This window comes from Lagenorhynchus albirostris, chromosome 5, assembly GCF_949774975.1.
Source record: "Lagenorhynchus albirostris chromosome 5, mLagAlb1.1, whole genome shotgun sequence".
NCBI lineage: Eukaryota > Metazoa > Chordata > Mammalia > Artiodactyla > Delphinidae > Lagenorhynchus > Lagenorhynchus albirostris.
The window spans coordinates 47,641,862-47,667,987 of NC_083099.1; the positions used below are offsets into that span (position 1 = coordinate 47,641,862).

The 26,126-nt window shown below is 37.1% G+C and overlaps 1 protein-coding gene and 1 long non-coding RNA gene across 3 annotated transcripts in view; one reads left to right on the forward strand and one right to left on the reverse strand.

Annotated features, from left to right (window-relative positions):
- Window positions 1-26,126, reverse strand: part of LOC132520982 (uncharacterized) — a 207,481-nt gene that overhangs the window by 102,622 nt on the left and 78,733 nt on the right. For both annotated transcript variants that reach the window (XR_009540671.1, XR_009540670.1), the window contains exon 2: window positions 17,044-17,123. This is a non-coding gene — a long non-coding RNA (uncharacterized LOC132520982). The remainder of the gene's footprint in view (window positions 1-17,043; window positions 17,124-26,126) is intronic.
- Window positions 329-25,096, forward strand: LOC132520981 (uncharacterized). Its single transcript, XM_060149949.1, has 8 exons — window positions 329-354; window positions 7,971-8,115; window positions 11,610-11,648; window positions 11,689-11,743; window positions 17,062-17,177; window positions 19,610-19,752; window positions 22,976-23,173; window positions 25,051-25,096. Exons 1-8 carry the CDS (start codon window positions 329-331, stop codon window positions 25,094-25,096), a joined length of 768 nt encoding a protein of 255 aa, XP_060005932.1.

Below are 26,126 nucleotides of genomic sequence, written 5' to 3' on the forward strand. Positions count from 1 at the left end.
AGGGCCATTTGTTCCCTCTGCTATAATTTATGTTCCTATAGTCAAGGTTCAGTTCTACCACAGTTTAGGCAACTCACTGGAAACAATGATCACCGTTAGCTGCTCCAGGAGCACAGGAATTCCTTAGATGAGCACTGAGAGATTGGTAACAATACCTCCTAAAGGGCCAGGTTGCTAGGTAACAGGTTGTTTCCTTGGTCACAGTGAATACATGGAAGACCCCCAAAGGAGGCTGCAGATTCTTGGTGGACGGCTCTCATAGCCCCTCCTGGGAGGAGGATGAAAAATGTCTTCAGAAAAATAGCCTTATGAAGGCCAGAGGAACTTTATGCACCAGCAAGACATGTCTGAAAGGTAAGCAAATGAAATGCTAAAAAGTAGCCTCAAGTCATTCCTTAAGAGAAAACAAAAAAACAAACATAGGTAGTATTCCTGTATTAAATTTCATTTACAAATGTAAAATCATGCAACCTTTGTTACTGATGATGGCTGCTTGGAGAAAGAAGCCACCGTCTCCCCTATAGCAGGCAACAGGCTACAAATGCAATTCAGGTGATCAATACTGTAACAGAGAGAGCTGGACCTCTGTCTAGTAGTGGTACATTTATAGCTACACAGGGCTCTTTAAGAGAACGAGTGTGAATTTCAGGGGGAAAAACAGTTAAGACAGACAAAAGGAAATATCTATTAGTTAATATCCATGAATTATTAGTTAATATTAGTTTGTACCTATTAATTATATTTAAATGAAATTACTAGCACAAAACAGGACTTCTACTAGATCAATAAAGCCACAAATGAGATTAAATAAGAGGGCCAAAACCCAATCCTTTTTTCCTCACTCCTAAGCGTTAGAGCTGTTACATAAATATTTCTCAAAGCATGCTGATAATTAGACAATATACAATTAGGGGGGTTGCAAGTTTCTTGAGTTTTTTGGTCCTTCTATTAGTGTTGAAGTTGGCTCTCATCTTTTAAAAAAGTGAGATTTGCACCTTCAATTTTCAGGATGAAATACACTGTGGTTTCATGAGTGTATGAAACGTATTTATAGCTCCCTAAATTTACTGCTTATAGTTAATGTAGGAATGATGCTTAGGAAGAGGTTCAGAAGCTGAAGCAGTTCTATTACAGAAGTTTTGTTTTTGTTAGCAAACTGTGTACATCTCAAGCAGTGTCCAGATGTTTTGTTGATTTTAATGTTATAAACTGTGTCATAATTAAAATTGGGCATGTGAAACAATAGTTTTTAAATGGGTAGAAGTTCTGTGAACAATTATAAACTTTATTTTTCCTACTTGCTAACACCCTTGAATACACTATACCAAGAGGAAGTTTACTTGTGAGCTCTGTGAAAAAGTGATCTTTATGATCAGTATTATTTTTAAACTAGTAAGTTTTATAAAATTATTTTAGAGACAGTGTAAAAAGTAATGGCCAGGCTACAACTTAAACTTTAACCTTCAACTTTTGAAGGAGGAAGGAAGGAAGGAAGGAAGGAAAGAAGGAAAGGAAGGGAAAGGAAAGGAAAGGACAGGGGGAGAGAGGGAAGGAAGGAAGGAAGGAGGGAGGTCGGAAAGAAAAAAAAAAAAGAAGTTTTCTTTGTGCCAGTATTTGTTCAATCATGTTTCTGCACATCATGAAATGAGTCTTAGTCATACTACTTTCCTAACAGATTGTCACTTTCATTTGGAATTTTATTATAGTTTTGTTTCTGTTCACAAGATCTACCTAATCACATGTTGTCCTTTAGTGTCTATATTCTTCTCTTTGTAGTGTCGTATGTGGTTGAATTTTCAAAATTATAACAACATAGGGAGTAGTAAAACATTCTTTTTTTAAATTTTATTTTATTGTTTTTTTATACAGCAGTACTTATTAGTCATCCATTTTATACACATCAGTGTATACATGTCAATCTCCCAATCTCCCAATTCATCACACCACCACCACCACCCCCCCGCAGCTTTCCCCCCTTGGTGTCCGTACGTTTGTTCTCCACATCTGTGTCTCAGTTTATGCCCTGCAAACTGGTTCATCTGTACCATTTTTCTAGGTTCCACATATATGCACTAACATACGATATTTGTTTTTCTCTTTCTGACTTGCTTCACTCTGTATGACAGTCTCTAGATCCATCCACATCTCTACAAATGACCCAATTTCGTTCCTTTTTATGGCTGAGTAATATTCCATTGTATATATGTACCACATCTTCTTTATCCATTCATCTGTCGATGGGCATTTAGGTTGCTTCCATGACCTGGCTATTGTAAATAGTGCTGCAATGAACATTGGGGTACATGTGTCTTTTTGAATTATAGTTTTCTCTGGGTATATGCCCAGTAGTGGGGTTGCTGGATCATATGGTAATTCAATTTTTAGTTTTTTAAGGAACCTCCATACTGTTCTCCATAGTGGCTTATCAATTTACATTCCCACCAACAGTGCAAGAGGGTTCCCTTTTCTCCACACCCTCTCCAGCATTTGTTGTTTGTAGATTTTCTGATGATGCCCATTCTAACTGTTGTGAGGTGTTGCCACATTGTAGTTTTGATTTGCATTTCTCTAATAATTAGTGATGTTGAGCAGTTTTTCATGTACTTCTTGGCCATCTGTATGTCTTCTTTGGAGAAATGTCTATTTTTGGCTTGGGCTGTTTGTTTTTTTAATATTGAGCTGCATGAGCTGTTTATATATTTTGGAGATTAATCCTTTGTCCATTGATTCGTTTGCAAATATTTTCTCTTATTTTGAGGGTTGTCTTTTCGTCTTGTTTATGGTTTCCTTTGCTGTGCAAAAGCTTTGAAGTTTCATTAGGTCCCATTTGTTTATTTTTGTTTTTATTTCCATTACTCTAGGAGGTGGATCAAAAAGATCTTGCTGTGATATTTGTCAAAGAGTGTTCTTCCTATGTTTTCCTCTAAGAGTTTTATAGTGTCTGGTCTTACATTTAGGTCTCTAATAAATTTTGAGTTTATTTTTGTGTATGGTGTTAGGGAGTGTTCTAATTTCATTCTTTTACATGTAGCTGTCCAGTTTTCCCAGCACCACTTATTGAAGAGACTGTCTTTTCTCCATTGCATATCCTTGCCTCCTTTGTCATAGATTAGTTGACCATAGGTGCGTGGGTTTATCTCTGGGTTTTCTATCTTGTTCCATTGATCTATGTTTCTATAGTAAAACATTCTTAAGTATTGGGAATCTTCTGAATAACAGCTATATATGTGGTTACAGTAAAGTTCTAAGAATTTCTAAATATAATTTTGTTAATGGAACATAGAGGTATCTTAGTCTATCTTCATTGTTTTTGGCATTTTAATATAACTTCTTATTTCTATATATCAGTGAACTCACTAATAGGTACTGAAGTTTACAAGCTTTCCCTCTAGAGAAGTTTGATACATGTTTGTTCTTTTACTTTTGTTGTACCTTAATGTGGGGACCTATTTGTGTTTATAAGAATGCACATGGGATTGGAACAACAGGGAAAAGCAAAATTCATAAGAATACAACGTCGCATAAGATTAAAACCTGACCCATTCAGATAGAAATAGAGAAATGATAATTTTAGTTGTATATTTTTCAAAATTACAGTTAGTTGTGCTATGTTTTTAGAATCAACAATCTAAATAATTTCAGATATATCTGTTACAATCTGGGCCTTGGATACTAAAATTTGAGGGATATCTGTAAAACACACGGTTTTTTAGAACAGTTCACTGCTATATGATTATTTACTCAATTTATGGGTTTAGTTCTGGGAAATTAATTTAGAGCCATCCCAAATTTGAACATAATAACTTGGTATACCAAATCTGCCATTCCAGAAACTAACACATTATGATACCAAATTACTTCTTGATTTCGTGAAACTTCCTTTCCGAGTACTTTATATTATCTCATCACCATCTCTAGCATGCAGATAGTAAAATCATCACCCGTTTTACAAATGAATACATTTAAATATAGACATAGAGAGGACAGGGATTCTGGATTTTAAAAGATAAGAAGAATGGTGAAAGAAATCAAAGAGGCTGGATTGATATCTCCTTTCACCCAAATTTAATGCTCTAGAGTCCGTGGTAATTTTCCTCTAGCCAGTAACCTACGAAGTGCCTGGGTTTAGCAAGATTCCACTAGATTTGAGAACCTAGCTCAATATTTTGGGAGGAGAAAGAGAGCATTTGAGGATTTGGGGAGTGTCCTTTGCTAACTGAAAAATATGATTGAGCTTTTTCTTCCTTTCGAAATACAAAGCTCTCATGATGCAGCACTGAATGTAAATGGAACATTTAGAAATGGAATCATAGGCAATGCAATTTAGACAATGCTGGGTGTCTGTAAGGTGCCCTCTGGCCTTCTGGTTGGTGTGTGTCCAATATAGCCTCCCGCACCTCAAGAGCTCGGCTTCACCTCAGAAACTAGGCCATCTGCCACTTTCTCCTTCACTCTCCTTACAAAGCTACATAATCACCAACTTGACATTTGAATTAAACAGATAGCACCCTGTTGCAGCCGACAATTTATGAGGCTTATAAATTCCTGTTTGTAAAGGACATTGCAATCTTCCAATGAAAGGGGCTCATGAATTAATAGATTATATTATTATTGTTTCTCATCCTGCAGTCTCAGCTCACCCGATTCCTTCTTGTTGGCCATTCTACACTTTTTAAAACCAAGAATAGATGGCCAATTCAGATAATACCACCTAATTTAAAGACACTATAAGTTACTCCTGACAAATGTACAGTTTTAGCCATGGCACCTCCTCTGTGGCAGCTTTATACTACAGCATTAATAAAATTAATTTCTCTTTCATAAGGATTTAGAGTTGTAATTTATGATAACTGTTCACTGCAGGCAGAAAGATTAAAAATGAGTAAACCAATATACCAACTAAACTGCAAGTCTAGCTTTATTTTCTTTTGGGGAGGGGCAAGAGGAGAGGGTTTTAAAAACAGCTTGATGTTATCTGGAATGGTGTTCTCATAGGTTCTACTACTAAAGGCTTACCTCAGTAAACAGTCAGTGCTAAGATTTACATGTTCTATTAACTAGTAAATTATTTATCTGTAGTTAAGTGGAGCAATCAGAATAAGAAAGATCAATATTAATGATTTTCCTTACTAACAACTGCACCCTAATAAATGATACAGATTTACAGTTATTTAAAGAATCACAGTAGCTTATCTGAATCTTATTTGAACCCTAGTAATTAAGAACACTTGGTCATTTACTTGTGTGACTTGGGCAAGTTATGCCACCTCTCTGGGTCTGAATTTCCTCATCTCTAAAATCAAAATAATAATGCTACCCACTTTGTTTGGTGACTGTAATGATTAAATGAATTAATCAACGTACAGTTCTTAGTACAATGCCTAGCACATAGCAAGTGCTCAAGAAATGTTAACTGTAAAATTATTATATTAGTAATAGTTGTCATCATGGCAATAATGTTGCAAAACAAAACAGAAAACCTTTTCACTCAGGCAGAGTCCACATCATCTTCTGAATATTAAAGGTAAGGAACCACCAGAGGTGCTAAGTGACCTGAGGTCACAGCAGTAGCTGTTTGTAGATTCCTAAGACTCACAGGTCTTGCAGTTTTGACATCAGTGATGTGTGCATTAAAGCAGATGGAGTAGAAGTTTGAGGGTGATCTCTACCTTTTCTTTTTTTTAAACTAAAGGAGCAGAAATTATATTTCTTTGCTGATATTTCTCCCCAAAAACAGACCAAAGAGAACTTCCATATGGAATTTAAGACAGAAGTAATGGAACAAAGAAGATTTTCAGAATGTCCCAAAGGTTTTACTGCAAGATTCCAGAATACTGCCCTTCACCACTGCCCTCTGGTGTGGCGCCCAGGAAGCGTATATGAATGTGAGAGAAGGAATCCAGCCTTTGGGACCCACAAAAAGATATCACACTGAAAGAGAGTCAGACTAGTCGTCTACTGGTTAGAATCTTCTCAGATCATCTGTCCTTAGCTGAAACTCTACACCAAATTCAATTCATTCCATTCTGGCAGGAAAAAAAAAAAAAGAGAGAGAAAAAGAAATAGTGGGGATGTTATTTGCGTATGTACTTGTGTTACTGAAGTTTTAATTACCTTCTGTTATTCATAAATGTCTAGTAGTAGTCAGGGTAATGGCGCAAGTACTAAGTTAAACTCTCAAATCTGCTAATGTAAACTAAGATGATGAGATAATTTTCAGTTACCTGTAAACGTGATTTTACCTTGAAGCTGTTGGGCTTGGTCTTGTAGCACTACACAAGAAAAGTGTACTGAAAACCCAATCAGCCGGATCTCTCTCATCAGATATTTTGGTTATGTGAACTTATTTTCCCCCCCTGTTCTCTGCTTTAAGCAAAATAAGACCACTTCTCACACTTCTCACACTTACGAGTCAGCCTCTCATCACTGTGTAACCACCACTGAAGTTTAGAATCACAGAACACCAGTCACTGAAGAAAGATTCAGTCATGTTCATTACCCTTATTTTCCTGATTTCATTTTGGCAGAAAATGGCTAGCATAGTTTCATAAAGACAAGTGAACCCAAAAAGTCAGTTCAACTTTTATCCTCTGTTCATCCCCTGAAATACTGTTCCATTTTGCCCCATTTTTTTCTCCCTGATTGTTGGCCAAAACTCTGGTCATAGATAGTAGGATTTACCTGCCTCAGGAATAATAAATTTTGCACAATGTAATGTTGTTCTTCTAATGTTTGTTAATTTGTTGTTATGGTAAGGTATTCCTTGGTAATGTCAAGAAACAGTATCCAAATTATTAAAGAATTGCTCAAGTGTAAAAGAACTGAAAGGCATATATTTTCTGACTTTTTCACATAATTGAGACAAAGTCTTTGATTTGTTATTTAGTAGCAGACGGAGGAATAATTTTCTCCTTGATAACAGGACACAGTTTTATCTTCTTAATGGCACAGTAGTGCTATTTTTTGAAATGATGTAATGGCTATGCTCTTCTACTATAGCACATCAGTTAATGAATGAAAAATGAAAAACATTTTTACATTGTACTTCATGAAGGCAACTTCAATATACAAGAAGTGTCAGTTTCTTGTAAGTAAAATTGCTGTAGAGCTACATAATAACTGTGTCATAAATACAGAATGCTGTCTCTTAAGATTCTTGGAGTCTGAAAAATGATCCCCAAAGAGTAAAAAGAGGTCAGAAATAGATACAATTTTTAGTTTTACTTAACATGAAAAAGCATATTTAGATATTTTTTAATTGGCTTAAAATACTATATAGCACCAATGACAGAAAGAGAAACATATAACCATTGCTAAGGAGAAAGGGAAAAGTGTAAGAATAACAGTGAATAATAAATATAGGAGAGCGAAAAAGACATTTTATATCCCAGTGGCATAACAATGGGAATACAGAGAGAACTGGACTGTTGTTAAGTGAAATGTTTGAGTATTATTTCAAAGTGAGTAAAATTGATTAAAGAACTTGAATTTTTAATATGTTTGCCACCAATTCAGGGAAATTTCAGGGAAAATGGAAGGTCCAGATCAATGGAAAAACCAGTATGGAGTTTAAGGCTTGTTTGTGCCAAATCTGCAATGATAGCTCTACTAGGAATGATCTTCCAAAATTGGGGCTGACTTTCTCGTTCATATCCCATAAGCATGTATTCGTGTGTACCATTAGATTTACTTTTCTAAGATCTGCAATCTATGTAGACACCCTTACCTTGGGAGAGAATTTGTCTTAAGTGACTGTTAGCCATAAAAAAATGTGTGTAGGACTATGACAGAATTCCTAGGGTATCATTTCTCTCTCCTCTAATTGGAAAAGTTGGTGTTTATAATTTGTTTTATAGTTTGTTTTATACAAAGGTATATATACAAAGGTATTTACATTTAAAGGTATTATACAAAGGTATATATACAAAGGTATTTACATTTAAAGACTTTAAGCATTTTCATTCATTCAGCTCTTCAGGTCAAAACACAAGCAGTCAGGAGATTCACCCATCTACTTCATCCTACACCTCCGATCTGAGTGAGTCACACACTGGCTCGGCTCTCTTGAGGAACAGAACTTTTTATTCACGTTCGGACTCTGGAATATCATCCCTGGTAAATATTTTTGATTAGCCCTTTACCTAATGATAAGCTTAAAAATGTGTTTTACCTTGGATTTCACACTTTTTAATAAGTGTATAATTATAATACACTTTTAATAAGTGTATAAACTTTATACACTTATTAAATAAGTGTATTTTAATAAGTGTATAAACTTTTAATAAGTGTATTAAACCTATCCTTGTAATTGGGGGGAAAATAAAAGGTTGGTACTCTCAGTCCCAACTCAAAGAGGCAAGGGAAAGAATCTGAGGTGGAGGAAGGAAGACAAAAGAGACCAAGATGAGTAGAAAAGATAAATGACCAGAGAAACAAAAATGGCGTCCCTTCCTTTCCCCCACTGAGTTCAAATTCTGTCCCTAGTCTAAGATTTATCTCCTTTCTTTCTGGAATGTCCTTTGGCCAAATTTTCTCCTCGTAAACTCACCACTTCCAAGACTTCTCTCTAACACATCTAAGTGGAATCAACCAGGCCTTTTCTCTTTTCCTCCTTTCAAAATTGTTCCACTCATCCCACTGGATCAAAATGAGTTATTTATATGTCTGCCTCCCAAATTACAGAAAATGAGTTTTTCAAGCACAAATGCCATATTTTATTTAACTTCGTATCCTCAGTGTCTGACAGTGCCTGACACATAGCAAGGGTACAATATATATTTGTGAATAAATGAATGGATAGAAATTCAAAATATTCAAAAATATTTATTGAACAAGTGGATTAATCATTGGTCCATCAGAATTAAAAAAGAAAAAAGAACAGGGTAAGACACAATATTCACTATTCCTTTAAGAAGAAACAACGGTCACAGAACTGCAACACACTGACAGCCTTACATAGATATAAACAAAGAAATGCAAAGGCTCATTTTCCTACAATGTCAGAAATCCCAAAATCAACCTCATAACTCCTTTCAAAAACAGACAGGGACTGGTGGTGCAGTGGTTAAGAATCCGCCTGCCAATGCAGGGGACACGGGTTCGAGCTCTGGTCCGGGAAGATCCCACATGCCTTGGAGCAACTAAGCCCGTGCACCACAACTACTGAGCCTGCATGTCACAACTACTGAAGCCCGTGTGCCTAGAGCCCATGCTCCACGACAAGAGAAGCCACCGCAATGAGAAGCCCACGCACCGCAACGAAGAGTAGCCCCAGCTTGCCGCAACTAGAGAAAAGCCCGAGCACAGCAATGAAGACCCAATGCAGCCAAAAATAAATAAATAAAATAAATAAATTTTAAAAATGGAGGAGGCAGCATTTGCAATGAATATTAAAGGTTGGATGCAGGGCTTCCCTGGTGGCGCAGTGGTTGAGAGTCCGCCTCCCGATGCAGGGGACACGGGTTCGTGCCCCGGTCCGGGAAGATCCCACATGCCGCGGAGCGGCTGGGCCCGTGAGCCATGGCCGCTGAGCCTGCGCGTCCGGAGCCTGTGCTCCGCAACGGGAGAGGCCACAGCAGTGAGAGGCCCGCGTACCGCAAAAAAAAAAAAAAAAAAAAAGGTTGGATGCAATTTTAAAAATAAAATAAGATGAAAGAGTTTAAAAAAAAGACACGTTTTTGTATAAAATTAGATGTCAATTGAAAAATGTAAACTTTATTCTCAAATACAGCTTTAGCTTAGATCCTTTCTCAGCAAGAGTCTCATGAAATAGCACCAAAAGGTAAATGGGGTGTGGCAATTACAGGAAATTTAACTTCTAAGAAATTTTTATTCTATGATAGGAGCAAGCAAAAAATTCCAAAAGCACGTAACAGGTTGGGAAAGAAGCTTCCATAAACACGTAAACTGAACAACCAAGAATGGGCCAGAGACTACATTTTTCAATAATCTGAAATGTATTTGTGCTTGTTTTTTTATTTTATTTTATTTATTATTATTATTATTTTTTTTTTTGCGGTACGCGGGCCTCTCACTGTTGTGGCCTCTCCCGTCGCGGAGCACAGGCTCCGGACGCGCAAGCTCAGCGGGCATGGTTCACGGGCCCAGCTGCTCTGCAGCATGTGGGATCTTCCCGGACCGGGGCACGAACCCGTGTCCCCTGCCTCGGCAGGCGGACTCTCAATCACTGCGCCACCAGGGAAGCCCTAATTAACTTTTTAAAGTTGCTCTTAATGAGGGAGAGAGCTTTTGTTATTTTTAAAATGAAGATATTGAAATATTTATGGAACAACTAAGGTCATTCAGTGACGAAGTAATGAAGTAAAAGATCAAAGCTAATTGATTATTAAAAAGCCACCTCTTCCCAATTTATTTTGAGACAGCTTTTCCCAAATTCTGCTTTACAGGATGCACTAGTCCCATGTGCTGCTCTAAGAATAAAAGGTTCTATGGTTTAAAAGTCCAGGGGAACACTTTGTAGTACAGATTCACAATATATGCTAAGATACTAAAGGCTCAGAGAAGTCCTGTAGTAAGAGAAATGCTTAGTTCGGTTTAATCCAGAGCCTCATAAGCTTATTTAATGGTGGAAATGTTTTTCATGTTAGTATCAGTCAAACAAATGTACAGCTCAAGCAAAGCATAAACTATGCAAAATGCTGCTCTGTAAAATGAATGCAGTTGTTCCAAATATTGTAATGACATTTCTTCAAATCAAATATTCCCGTTTCATTTATATATGTGCATAACACTGGCTAACAGAAGAATGAATCTATGGCGTGTATGTATTTAACATAATATTCCGTTCTGAGTAGTATGCTTTTTTGTTTGTGTTAACCTTGAAACTATCATAAGCTATGTAAAATACAGGAATTTTGATTGATTACAACCTCAGTAATAGTAAACAACATAAAATTGCCCTAGATGTGATCTTGGCACATATTCTGGTCAGTAATATACTGTCCAGAAAAGGAAGATGACCAGACCTGAAATATTTCATTCAATACTGGCTACACATTTTAAGAGCAATGTCAATAAAATGGAACTCTTCCCAAGGAGAACCATGTTTTCCCTGGATATTTAATAATTTGTAAACCATGATCTGTGAGTAATAACTAAATGACAAAGAAGATGACAACTATTACCAAACACTTAAAATAGTAGTCACATGTGGAGGGGTTCTTCTGTGTAGCCTCAAAAGGCAGAACTTGTACAACTGGACTAACTTAGAGGGATTACTTGGGGTCCATATAATGAAGAGCCATTAACAATTACAACTCTTCTAAAATGGAATAAGATTCTTTATGAGCTATTCAATAAATATTAAAGGACAGTTTATCACAGGTGGTGTAAAATGGGTTCATGAATGGGTAATATATTTATTTCTGCTGTCATTTGTCATCAAACATAAATCAGTTGCAGGTGTTGGAGATGCAAAGTTGAATAATACATAATTTAGATTGGACTAAGATAACGTTTATGAGCACACCATTAGGTAATTGGAGTTCAATTTGGCTGAATGTTTGGGATGGGTTCGCATTACTTGCACCCATAAAAGTAAGTGAACTATATATTGCCAGATGATATTTCTCTTCTCTCTTATTTTAAAGCTTCCATCAGATTCTTTTAAGTACCTTACTTGGCACAAGGTAGAACAAAGGTAGATTTAAGTACCTTACTTGGCACAAGGTAGAACAAAATGACATCCAAGGAAGTCAACTGCGTCGCCCAAGAGTAAGAGAAGGTAAAGGAACAGGAGTGTGTGGTCTTTGCGTACATGCTCCTAGTGGATGTTTTTTGAGGATCACAAGACATTACTTGGGGATTAAAAACCTGTATTACTTGCAGATAGAAAAATTTCCCATTTCAAGACCATAGAGTTGTTAATATAGTGAAGCCACCTTTAAAAGTATATTCTTATAGCTGATTATATAAATAATAAATGTTCAGTATTAAATATTGGAAAACAGAGAAAGAAGAACCTGTAATTCAATTATCCAGAAATAGTCACTGTGACTTTTATTTCCAGTTAGTCTTTTTTTGAAAAGCATGTATATATTTCTTTACAAAATTATGTGAACAATTGTTTCTTGAGTTTTTTCACTTTATATTGTGAGCCTTTCTTTCCGCCATGTTATTAAACATTATCCCAAACAAGTTTTTTAAAAGTTGCAGATCTTTCCATCATAAGGATATTATTAACTTTAGTTAGCCAATGATCTTTGTTGGAATTTTATGGTCATGAATAACACTGTCACTTCAGTGGATGCCTTTAAGCTGATTAATCCTACATCGGTTTTTTAAAAAGCGTAAAAAATAATCTAAATAAACCAGGTAGTCTCATTAGTATGTTCACTAAGCATTTTAAATTTGGTAAAATAACCAATGTTTTACTATTCCTTTTTCATCCTATCAGATTTTACAAGTGTACTGGTGTGACAGTATGAAGAATTTTTTATCTGCAGCCCCAATATACATAATGTTTGATTTCTATAAGTAGCTTCAATAGATAAGTTGTGTAAGGGCAGAGAGTGTGCGTTTCTCTTGTCTCTTTTGCATCCCCCATAAGCTGATGAAATAATATTAGACATAATTCCTGCTGCAGTGAGTATTTATTCTTTACAAAACATCAAGTATCTTGGCTACCTTGTATCTGTATTTGCAAACTTGCAGATACATTGTCTATCGTACAATTGTAATATTGATTTAAGAAAAGTTGCTTTAGATATACTCATCTGCCCATTTCCCCACTCCATTGCATTACTTTACCCACCAATGTCTTTCTTCTTTCACTCAAACTCAATTGACAAAGAGTGATTAAAATAATATCATTTTCTTTCTTATGTTTTAACTCTGCCATATCTATTTGCAGCTAAGCACTGGCTTATATAAGAAAACATTATATTATAATGATTTATATTATATTAATTTATTTTATAATAATAAAATATTATTAGATAGTACTATTAGAGGTAAATTAGAACTTCCCTTTGGAGAACTTAGAATATTTTTCAAAGAGCAAGAAATTATGGGGAATTAGTGACATGTACACACTTCTATTTTTAAAATAGATAACAGGAACCTACTGTAAAAAAATTTTTTTAAATGAATAAATAAATAAGTAATAAAAAAGAAATTATGGGGAATTAGGAAGGAAGGAGACCAGAGGCCGTGGAGGCCATGTGTGTCACAGGCATAGAGTTCATCAGCAAAAGAAAGAGAAAGGGTTACATCAGGGGCTAACGAAGGCAGGGTTTAACTGGCTCTTAAACTTCAGTGTACGGACAAATTACCTGGAAGTGTGTGGTAAACACAGATTCCCAGGCAGCATGCCCAAATAATCTGATATAGTTAGTCTGGAGTGGGGCCCTGGAATCTGCATTTGTTAAAATTATCACAGGCAATTCTGTTGCAGATGATCTGAGGGCCATGCTATAGGAAACACTGGTTTAGGGGGCTTGGGGAGAGGCAGGAAAGGAAGAAATTTGAATAGGAAGTGAAAACTTGAGAAAGTAAGGGTGTTGGCATTTATGTGCACGTGCATGTGTGTGTGTGTGTGTGTGTGTGTGTGTGTAAGTGTGTGTGAGGGGAGTGGTTGATAATTGTGCAAGCACAACGAGGCTTTGGAGCACAGGTGAAGAGCTGAGGTTTAGAGAGAACTGTAGAACTGAAGAAACTGGAAGAGATGACAGAAGAATAAAATCTAGGTGTAAACTGAAAATGAGCATGTGTAAAGAGTCCTGTGGTCTCCCTCCTTCCCTGATTTAAGCAACCAAGTCATGCCCTGAGGTCGTCACTCAGCAAACCGAGCCTTCCTGATGACCATGCTGGCCATTTATGCAGAGGCTATCATTGCTCTGCAGAGATAAGGCATATTTTCCTTCTACAAATCATTAACAACACCCATTCTCTTGCAAGTGGTAAAAAGAATGGAGCATGATCTAGGGGATGGGAAACAGTGGAAAATCCCATCACCTCAAACCGTGAAGAAAATAGATGTCCTTTGTTTGTTGCCCTAAATTTTGTTGAAGTGTTTGGTTTTTTTCCTTTGTTTTCGGGGTTTTTTTTTTTTTTGTGAGATGGAGAACAAGTGCATTTCAGAAGCATTCTGATAAGAATGACCCTCTTTCTAGATTAGATCCTGAAACACCCATAAGACTACTTCAGTTGATCTCAGTTGCTCAAACTGTACATCCAGGAAGAGTCCCTAAGAAAAGAAAGGTTAGCTGGTGTGTGATAAACAGCAATTTCCCAAGGCTTTGATTGCCAGATAGAGACGGACTTAACTCCTCCCAGTTAAACGAAGCAAAAGAGCAAACTGTTGGCAGAATTCTTTTAGAGAATAGATTCTTTCTGTTTGAAAATCTCCCAGCAAGTTAATTCAGTCACTGCTGTTAGGAGTTACTAATCCAGGGAGGGGACAAAGAACAAGCTCAGAGATGGCAGGTGAAAGCCAACATCCCTGGGCTGCCAGATATTCCAGACTTCAGTTCTCAGCTGCTAAGATATATCTTCAATTATCAACCAGGTCTGAGTTTAAAAAAAAGAATCCAATTTAATAGAACTCCTCACAGTGGAAGAGACCTTCGGCTTCCGACTTCAAAGAAATCTTTGAAAGCTGCTTTAGAAAGAAATAATTGAAAGGACAGAAGATCGATAGAACTCAAACAAACAATACAGGGCAGAGTTTAGTAACTCTGGGGCATCTATTGCACAAAGAAAGCCACCAAATTTGGGGGGGGTATTAAAGACAATAAATCCTGAGGTCTCCCCAGTCAATTAGGTGATGGTTCCAGTTTTTCCAGTCCTACAACTTTTAACTCCAATCATCCTAATCAATGAACAAGATCACTTCCTAGCACAAGGATATTTTATTTGTAAAGTGATTGGGACACTGCCACCTTCAGGGGTAAGTGGTTCCCTGGGTGGCAACATTAGAGTTTGTTATGAGAGAAATGTCTAAAAGGACAGGTTAGATTCTGGCTTCCACCTGTGCCTGATGAAAAAACTGATGTTTTTGTCAATAATGGAATATTGGACTGTTGCTCTTATCGCCTTCCATAAATCCTTCACAAACGGACTCATTATCTCCCATCACAGTCCAGATGAACTTGCCACAAAAGCAAAGTTTGTTCCTGATACCTTCAATATCTTTTCTATGCTCTTTTCACCTTTGAAATTAGGGGAATCATGAATTCCAGAAAAATGAAGTTGGGGGGAAAGGGGTACAAATGGTGCCAGGTCTGACTCAAGAAATACAATATATTAGAGTTGGAAGAGAATTGAAATCATTTAGTTTAGGATTGCTGTCAGGGGCCTTGGTTGGCATCAGAGCTGAATGAAGTTTGCCTGGGGTAGCATGATAAGAGTGTAGGGGTCTATGGCAATAAGAAGCCTATGTTGGTGTAAAAGTATTAGAAATCAGTATTTTTTATAAAACGTTATCAACTTCAAACATAATTTCTCACCAAATTCAGCCCTTGATGGGCCCTTGATGCTAGTCTTCCCCATATTTTTGCAAACTTGGAAAACCGAGGCTCAGAAAATTAAAATTAATCATCTGGAGTCACACAAGTACCTGCTACTTAACTCCAGACTGGAAACAAGATATCCTTTCCCTAACCCTGGAAGTTATGTGCAAACCCGATTTGGAACACAATGCAGTTGGAAAATAGTAGGAAATGAGTTTGGAAATGGAGATTGGGATAAGATAGTAGAAAACCTTGCCTGATGAACTAGGCTTTTTCATCTTTATTTGGTAAGCAATAAGAAACCTGAAATGTTTTGAATATGTCAGTCCTGTGGTAAAAGCTGTGTTTTATGAGAGCTGGGTGGCAATTTGTGTCATTTATGTTGAAGGAGAGAAGACTGCAAACGAGGAGATCCAAGAGAAAGTAGTTACGGTTCAGGTAGGAAGATATGAGGGTCTGGACATTGAAAGGGAAGGGATAGGTTCTCAAGGGGAAAACTGGTAGGACTAGGTGGCTAATTGCATTGAGAGACAAAAGAGAAAGAAAGTCAGGAGTGACTTCATAATCCCTAAAGAGAAAATTATATGAAAATTAAAACCATTATACTGATGATTCTTCTCACTTGCCTGGGCTAGAAGTAATTTATGTAAGATTAAAAGTTAACTCTACATGTTGACTTTTCCGAACAGTTAATAGAGGTCATTCCTCCCCTTTAATCACTCTAGAAAATCATCAAATTATCTCTGAACCTCAAAATATTTGCCCAGAATTAAAGAGTCTAATAAAGAATACAGATATTATATATTTTAGCTAGGACATTTTTCCTAGCAATGTGCTAAATTGCATTTAAAAAGAAATCTATAGGTGAGAATTTAAGCTAAAGCTGACATTTGATCCTCTGTGGAAACCTAGACCATAGATAGCAAACTTGTGAACAATTTAAATTAAAATAATCTGCAACCCTATTTTTTTTTCTGATAACTGTATTCACTCTACTGTAAACTTAAAAAAAGTAAAACAGATGGAAAAGAATAAACTTGCTGATTTGTTTGCTATTTCCTCTCTCTTGTATAACTCATCCTGTGATGGGAGGGCCTAGGAAGTCAGCCCATCAGAAATGCCACAAGGCTTCCTGCGGCAGGAAGAGAAACAAAGGAACTGGGTGGCTTAAATATTTAACAATCATCCCGTGATTAATTTACTCTTGTCATACCTGCACATCTGATTTAGTGTTCTCAAATCAGAGGTTTCACTTTGTTTTGTTTGGAAGACATGAGAGGAAAGTTATTCAGCAAATTTCAGGAAAAATGATTTTCAACAATTAGAAAGTGTACAAAGTGGTCAAGTCCTGGCATCTTTTCTGTCCCCATCTCTTCCCCAACCCAGTTAAGGCAGGCAAGCAAGAGTGTGTTAAGTAGCATAAATACATTTTGTTACTGCTCACACTATGTGGGCCTAAGAGTCTAATCCTGTCTCCCTCAATCCAAATATCTAGTGGAAGTTTAAAACAACCGGCCAAGCATCCAGTGAGGCTGTCAATCCTGTCTTCCTAAACCTACTTCCAAGATCTCACCTTGTGATTTCTGCTCAGGACCCTCTGCGGAAGAGTTGTTCTTCAGACAGGAGTGTACCTTGCCTCCACGGAAAAGAGTCCTTGAAAAAAACAAATGGGAAACATGGCTGCAAGAAAACTGGGAGGACTGCAAGGTGAGAACATAAAAACAGAAGAAGAAAAAAAAAGCCTATTTCCCTCATTGATTAAATTACGACATTTTTTTTTTTAAGGGTATTTGCCAGCACAAACACCAAAACTTTAAGTACATCTTTAGAACTTTCTCTGAAAATAGTGGTGTTTGGGCTCTCCATCTCTTTTTCCATCCCTTCTCTTCATCAAGACTTGCTACTTATTTTCTAATCTTTATTTTATCTTGATATTGCTGAACTTTGGAAAAAGTTTAAAAGAATTGAGAATGAAATTGGGTTTTTTTGATAATAAAAAAGTCAAATATTGAACAATAATCCTTATGAGAGAATTTATGATGCAATCTTGAATCCTTTGAACAATGCAGTAAGCCAAAATTTTTGAAGATTCAGGGCAGCCAGTTGGGTCTGAACAGAGCTATCCTGGAACAAATCAAACTTTCACCAGTGAAGGATATGAGCTGTAGTTTCTTGGTGCTGAAAATGACTCCGCTGGCTGAGCCACTGGCATTGAAACAGTCCCTGTAGTTAGCCCGACCACTACCAATCTATGGGGCTGCCATCACTCAAGCTTCTAATTCCAATTGGAGCAAGTCATGTTTAAGCAGAGGACTGAAGATTTAACTGGGAAGACTAAGCCATTGGTAGCAATAAAAGAATAAATCAACTTCTTTATAGCAGAGTAAGATGTCAATATTTTTTCTTCGAAGTGATCAAATTGTACGTGAGGATTTTAGGAAATCTTCCCCAAATGAGACTTACTGGGATCTCCTGTTGCCTTTTTTGTTTTACAGATTGATCTTGTATGTTGTAGGATTATAGAATTAGGGCGTGGGAAGGAGCTTCAGGGAGGGTCTGGTCCCAACTCCTTCCTTTCAAAAAGGAAAAGAAAGTTTAGAAAGAGAAATGATTTGCCCAAGGTCACACAGCTAATTAGCAGAAGACAGGAAAATAGAATATTGTTTCCCAGTACAGTGTTTTCTTTCTAAAATTAATTTTAATTATTCTTATATAATGGATGGATACATTCTACTCTTTAAAAATTTAAACAATGCTCCTATTTATTTATTTGAAAAATTTAACCAATACACTTAAAACTTTGACCTCCACTCCCAGGATTCTTTTTAGAGGTAATCATTCCAGTGTATACCTGCATTCGTTCTTTATAGCTGTCATTTAAACCATGGATATATTGTAAAGGCCAATGGAACCTTCCTAATAAACTATCATAGAAAGTTTAACTGGCCTTTAGATAACTATACTGTCAGAGAATGGCTAAATAAACTTTAAACTATCACAGAAAACCTTACTGGGAAATAGTGGTCAAAAAATTCTATTTGAGAAGGTGATATTTAATGTAGAAATGATAAATATAATATCTTAATATTTCTTTGGTTTTATTTTAAATTAAGACCTTTTATATTTTGGGAAAATAAAATTTAAAGTAACAAATTTTATAATGTTTAATGTCTAAAAATATCAAGACCATATCTTTTTAGATAGATATTGATATTTCCCTAAAATAGTATATTATTTTGCTTCAATTTTTTTTAAAAATGTCATTTTATGCAATAATTTCTATTCACAGAAATTGATGGTAAAACTTTGGAAACAAAAAGTTAAGTTGACTTTTAGCAATAGAGTTTACAAGAGCAATGCTACCACTGAGAGTGGTTTTAATTTCCTTGGGATCAAAGTTGGGGCTTCCCTGGTGGCGCAGCAGTTGAGAGTCTGCCTGCTGATGTGGGGGGCGCGGGTTCGTGCCCCAGTCCGGGAGGATCCCGCATGCCGCGGAGCGGCTGGGCCTGTGAGCCGTGGCCGCGGAGCCTGCGCGTCTGGAGCCTGTGCTCCGCGGCGGGAGAGGCCACAGCGGTGAGAGGCTCGTGTAAAAAGAGATCAAAGTTGACTGATGTTAAAAGTAAAAATAAAATACCCACTATCTCTGAAATATGCCAAGTCATCCTTATGTATGTATCCCAGGTTATTTTTAAATAAAATCATATTTTCCATCTTTTGAATGATGGTATCTTACTCTGAAATGTATATAAATGTGATTTCTGAGTATTTCCAAGGAGGCTAAAGATAACTAATCATTTAAAGCCAAACAGAACTTTACCTCCTCTACTTTTTACCCCTAGAAGTTTTACCCCTCGAAGTTTCAGAATCTGTTTGAGGGTCTTTCCCTCTCTCCCTGATACACCCGCCCCCACCAACCTTGTGTGTAATTGTAATCAGGATCCAGTCAGGATCTTCACCTTCCCTCCCTACCTTGAGAAGCTCTGCAATAATTTTGTGTTTGGATGTGTGAATATTTTAGAAGACCAAAAAACAAAATAGTAAAAACTGCTGGTTTAAATATACAACACATATTAATTTAATAACTATTTTTAAAAGTTGATAAAGCACTTGCTTTTTCTTTTTATTTGTTTTTCCTTCAGAATTTGAACCTTTCATTTCAGGATTTGGGGGACCCTTATCAAGTTGCAAATTTTAACAGGATTCTTAGAAGACTAATTCGAGTTGAAACCCTCTGGTTAGTGGATAATTCACTGGTGGATTTAAGTGCCGCAAGATTGCCAAGGTATCTGCTCCCCAGCATGTCCAATTACTAAGTTAAAGTGAAGTCTTTGCTCTATGGGTACGTGACCATTGTCTGTTCATACTGTGGCTCCTCTCATGTGGTCAGGTCTTAGTGAGAGTGCTAAGCGATGCCTGGGCAAGGCAAAAAGGGAAATTTATAAATCAAAATGTCATACTTTAGAGGGAAAAATCTATTCTTTTTCAAATTAATACTGTTATTATCAATTATTAAGGGAGTAATTTGTAATCATAGAACATATTGGCAGAAAAGCCTGCTGTGTTCCTTGCATTGTCAACTGGAAATACAATTACATTATATATACATTATCATTCTAAGTTAGTGATTTTTTGTCATATTGGCTGAACACTTGTGGGGAAAGACTCTACAGGTAGTTGACAAGAGTCAACTTGTCACTTCACATTGGCTTCAGGGTCACATTCTAATGGAGGGGTAGGGGTTGCCAATCAGAACAGTGACAAAAACAAACTAAAAATTTTTAAATTTATACGGCCTCCTTGATATTCCAAGGACCCTAAGCTACTGAAGTTAAAGATAATCTGTCTCTTTGCTCAGGATTGCTTGAGAACTCTTTGGAGAGCTGCCCTTTGCTTCACCAGGCAGATGGGTAGCTGGAGTGAGCTCTGGTAGCCATCAGAGGGGCAGACAGAGGTTCTCAGAAGAGAATTAGGAGATGAAGGAAATCAAGCAGCCACAAGAAGGAAGGGTAAATCCCAGAGCAGGTTAAGATACATCTCTGAGCTGGGCTGAGGTAGGGCAACAAAAAGAGATCATCAGGGGTGGGATAGGGAGGGTGGGAGGGAGACGCAAGAGGGAGGGGATATGGGGATATACGTATACATATAGCTGATTCACTTTGTTATACTGCAGAAACTAACACAGCAATGTAAAGCAATTATACTCCAATAAAGATGTTTAAAAAAAAAACAAACAGATCATCATAGTTGCACAGGAGAGGGAAACAGTCAGGCAGACAGAGGAAGTGTCAGAATATGCAATGGTTCCTGGGTATCTTCGGTCATATTCAAAGCCCCTTCCCAACTTTAGACAGACTTGGATAGCATTTGATTTTACTTATGTTCTTTTCAAATGACAAATTTAAAAATACCTAAATAAAAAATTTCAGAGGAATCTTAATATCACTGCCACCTTAACTTATTCAGTTACTTGATGTTAATTTGTTCAGTTTTTTTTTTCCCCAGACTCTCTTCTAGGGATAAAATAGTGATGCATTAGTTATATTTTTCTAATACACATTTAAATAAACAACGACGAATTTTAACAGTAACATAGCCTACTTTGGAAACACTGAACTAGAAGACCATTAATTTGGAGTATGTGAACTTGACTTGATCCAGATCAGTAAACTTCCAAATCTTTGCTATCATATAAAAAAGAAGAGAGAGAGAGAGAAACTCCAGTGACTGAAGAAAAGACTTGACCGAGTTTTAGTATTCTCTAGATGTATTCTTTTGGCCTTTCTTTCTTTAGAAATAGGATATGTCATATAAAATTATATAATTGCAATTCAAACTTTACAACTGTCAAATCAGTGTATCAAGAGAAAAGAAAATTGATGCATGTATATTCATAGCCTCCTTCCCTTCTGCCCCAGGTGAAAAACCACACTTGGTTTGCCACTCGTCTCCCCTAACATTATCCGACTAAGGATCTATGGTAGGGTGAATCTAAGAGGCTGAGAAAGTGGCAGGGTATACACTGAAAATGAGAGAATGACTAGCAGATGAGAAAACAACAGATTTCAAGGAGGACAGAGAGACAGGATCTGCTTGGGCTGGGTTTTCAATTAGAAATTGCAATAGTACTAACGTGCATCTAAAGATTATGTATAGGGACTTCCCTGGTGGCACAGTGGTTAAGAATCTGCCACCGATGCAGGGGACATGGGTTTGAGCCCTGGTCCAGGAAGATCCCACATATCGTGGAGCAACTAAGCCTGTGTGCCACAAATACTGAGCCTGCGCTCTAGTACCCGTGAGCAACAACTACTGAGCCTGCATGCCACAACTACTGAAGGCTGCATGCCTAGAGCCCGTGCTCCACAACAAAAGAAGCCACCACAATGAGAAGCCCGCACACTGCAATGAAGAGTAGCCCCCGCTCGCCGCAACTAGAAAAAGCCCGCACGCAGCAACGAAGACACAACGCAACCAAAAATAAAAATAAATAAAAAATAAATTTATTAAAAAAATAAATAAAGATTATGTATAACCTAGGAAAGAGTGGAAACCTAAAGTTATCAAAGATATGATTAAAAGACTGTAAAATATCCATATGGAGAGGGAATGTTAGAAAACAAGAAAAATGACAATAATGGATGTGAAAAATTACAATGAAATCTGGGTGGGTTCAAACTGAATTTGTGTTTTTCATGCTGCTTTGTGGCTGTCCTTTCTCTGTTTAGCACCATATTTACCATTAGCAATAATTATTTACTAAATGTCTTTGTGGGGTATGAGGTTCATAAATAAGTACCCTGTCTCAGGGTATTAAACCTCAGCTTATAAAGGAATTTTTCCTTTAGGTAAGGTGTCAGTGATAGATTTGGAATTATTGTCTCTACTTGCATGGTTTTATACAATTACAGTTTTAAGGCAAAAATATGAAGAAGCATTATCTGTCAGGAAAATGTATTCAACCTAAATGCCTAACGCACATTTCTTTTCCTAAGGATAGCTTTTAGTTTTCTTTGGTATAAAAAGGCCTTTTTTTTCTGATTTAAAATGCTATTTCTCAATATAGAATTTAACTACAGAAAAGTAGAAAGAAAGGAAAATAATTAGAATCTCACTACTTAGGGGCAATACTCTTCAGAAGTTATTAAGTTTCTTTGGGTGAACTTTTATATTGCTGAGATTACATGCAGCTCTTCACTCTTTCATTCAGGACTTATTGAGAATCCACCATGGACCAAATACAATGCCAGGTACTGAGTGTATACATTGGGAAAAAAAACAGATTCCTGCCCGACACAAGCTTACAGTCTTATATATCTTGCTTATTTTCTCTTAATATTTTAATATACATATTTCTCTTTTCTTCCCAACCACATTTGTAGAAAATATCACTGTCACACCTTTGAGGGGCTATGGTCTAGGTGAGGCATGCTGGTGTTTTGCAAGATTTAGTAGTTTACCATCCTCTTTAGGAGACAAATGACAAGATGTTTATATTTTATATCCAGCTGCAGAGTTTTAAATATGAACAAAAACCATCTCACATCTTTCAAACAATTGCCAAAGATACCTCAGATACAGCATTTATCCTTGGCTGAAAACCATATTGAGACTCTGGCTGGGCTCTCCAGTTTGCGGTGCACGCCATTGGAATCCCTTACGCTCAGGAGGAACCCTTGTGAGTTTCACCAAAACTACCGGAAACGGTGAGGCCCCAAACGCCTTGTCACCTTTTGTACTTCATTGAATATTATACTTTTAACAGTTGTTCCCCTCTTGATTAAATCTGCTCAGCAAGTATTTATCTTATTTACTATGTGTTGAACTTTTCATGCTTCTAATCTCACCTAAAGAACTTTGAACTGATTTGTGTGTGTGAGTTTAATCTTTAATACACTCTTCTCTCAGTTAATTTATGACTGCTGTACAAACTTTAGGCTCCTCCTATAATGTGACTTTACATACACTAAGATGTTTCATTTTAGACTTTCAAATCCTATGCATCTTCTCTCATAATGTTTAATAGATACTATATCTTTTTTAAAATTTCTAAATATAGGTTCCTATCAAGGTCCATATGACCATCTTATAAATTGTTTATTCTCTGGCTTTGTTTTCATCCCTTTGGGCCACAAGGGCACCATTAATTAAGTGAATACAAAAAAGTAATTGATTTGATCTACTCTAGTGGTGGAAAGAGCTGGAAAACCTGCCAAGAATAAACCATTTTTATTTCTTTGTCACTACTGGGAACATTCTTAATGATAATAATGGAATCTAAACAACCTTGGAGTGTGCACCAAGTAATATGGTAATATGGTAATATTTATCTCCAGCTAATTCCCAGCACCACTATTAGTGTACTTACAGGAATTAAAAGGGTGAAAACAAGCCACTGAATTCTAGAACCTATATTTGCCCCCAGATGACCACAAGTCATCTCATCTCTCAGTGTGAATCCATCATACAGAGCCTTAGATCATCTCTAGACTCCATTTCCAGTCTATGATTATAGTGCTTCCTCCACATCCAATTTCAACAAAAGACAGTTCTCATTACCTTCCTTTCTCACACTGCCATTTTCCCAAGACAGCAACTGTATTCCAGAGGCCTGTATAATATTAGACTCTTCAACCCGTGATGAACAATGAAAATTGTCAAAGTAAAAATTCTAATCTCTGTTGGTACTACATAAATCTCATTACTGCCGTTGTCTTCCCTCTGATGTAGTCTGAAAGCAAAATTTCATATTCTGTGACAATAAATTCTCAAATTGCTTTTACATAAGTGAAAACTAGCAGCACAGTTGCTTTAATATTGAACTAATATTTAACCATAATAATGTTTTGAAGTCTAAAATTCTATTTCCTACAGTCAGAGGAGATTTAGCTGGACTTTTCAACATTATTCATAAAAAAGCACACTTCTAGTCATAGAGATAATTTATTAGTATTATATTTCAGTTTGGTTAATTTATATGTGGGATTTTAGAAAACACCTTGGTCCCAACTCAGTCACTTGCCTCCCTTCAAAGAATTCCTTGTAACAGTAGTGTTAGATTAATTATCTGAAATCTGATATGCCCTGAGGTCTCACTATAAATCTGTCTTCAGAATTCATGATGTGGTATAGAATTATGTGAGAATGAGCGATATAATGAGATTTTCCATTTTCCTAGTATTCACTCTATTGGATTGAGTCCAAAGTGGATATATACTGACACTCACGCTATAAAAAGCCAGGTTGTATTGACTGAGGTAGTGCAGGGTTGCTTTAAACAGAAAGACGTGGTCATTTTAAAGTATGAGGGAAGGATTTAAGTATCCACTCCTGCTAAGGAACTAAGCTGAAGTCCCAAGTTCATCCAAATTTGGGTTTAGTTATCTAGCCAAAATTCCACAAGAGGATTATAACAGCATTCATTTTGTCACTGTCATTCATTTTGTCATTTTGTCTCTGTCGAGGATTTAGGCCAAACTTTCAATGGCCCTTTACATCACGATCAGAATTATTTAAGTATAAGCTTTTCTTGATCACTGACACCTAGAATTGTGACTGTCTTTCCCTTCCTCCTTTGTTTCAGATCCTCCAATAAGAAGACAGCACAGTTCAAAAGAGAAAGGACTTAACGATAGAGCTAATAGTATAAGTCCCAGTAGGTAGAGGGCAGTCCACTTTCTGGGACACCCACAGGCAAACTCTTCTACCATTCTTCAGAAGTCAGTGTTATCTTAGTTCATCATAGTTTGACTTTTTAAAAAGAAAGTGACTAGGAGTTCCTGCCAGCTAAGTCTGAACGTTGGCGCCAGAAGACTTAGCTTTTAATCTTTGCTCAGTCACCTACAGGCTTTATGATCTTGGATAAGTTACTTAAAATGGGGGATAAAAACTAACTTGACAGAATTGTTGTGAGGATGAGATAATGTGCAGAAAGCATTTAGAGCTAAGAAAGTCATGCAGCCAATGGGAGCATTCGAGGAGGTTGGCACCATCATTAGTTGACTCAGCACATCACCTGAGAGGTTTCAGCATCTTTCAGCCTGGGCCAATGCCAGAGCCATGCATTTCCTCTGGCCTGAGCCCCCAGAACTCCCCAACCAGAACAGCTGTCCACTTGAAAGAAAATGCTGCTTTGTAACACTGCTAGGCATACAACTACTGTTTAACTGGGTTGACATGAAAGACTGCTTCCTGAACCTGGAAGTGACTGTCTAAATTGGAAATGTGAGCTTCAAAAATGCTCTCTGTCGGGGCTTCCCTGGTGGCGCAGTGGTTGAGAGTCCGCCTGCCGATGCAGAGAACACGGGTTTGTGCCCCGGTTCGGGAGGATCCCACATGCCGCGGAGCGGCTGGGCCCGTGAGCCATGGCCGCTGAGCCTGTGCCTCTGGAGCCTGTGCTCCACAACGGGAGAGGCCACAACAGTGAGAGGCCTGCGTACCGCAAAAAAAAAAAAAAAAAAAAAAAAAAATGCTCTCTGTCAAGGCAAAATCACTCAGCACAAAATTATTTCCCACCCCTTCTTATAACTCTCAGCCAGAATTCCTCCTTAACTATCACTAAACAACTTGGACTTGCTTTACTCTAAAAAAAAACCCAAAAAACTTTTAACTTTATAATGTGTACATATACTGTGACCTCATTCTTTCTCTTATGGTTAG

Excerpts from the sequence above, each read along its gene's own strand:
- LOC132520981 (XM_060149949.1), top strand. The coding sequence starts at position 329 with ATGCACCAGCAAGACATGTCTGAAAG. Across the intron at positions 17,178-19,609 it reads AAAACTGGGAGGACTGCAAG|AATTTGAACCTTTCATTTCA; the intron begins GTGAGAACATAA and ends TTTTTCCTTCAG. Across the intron at positions 23,174-25,050 it reads CACCAAAACTACCGGAAACG|ATCCTCCAATAAGAAGACAG; the intron begins GTGAGGCCCCAA and ends CCTTTGTTTCAG.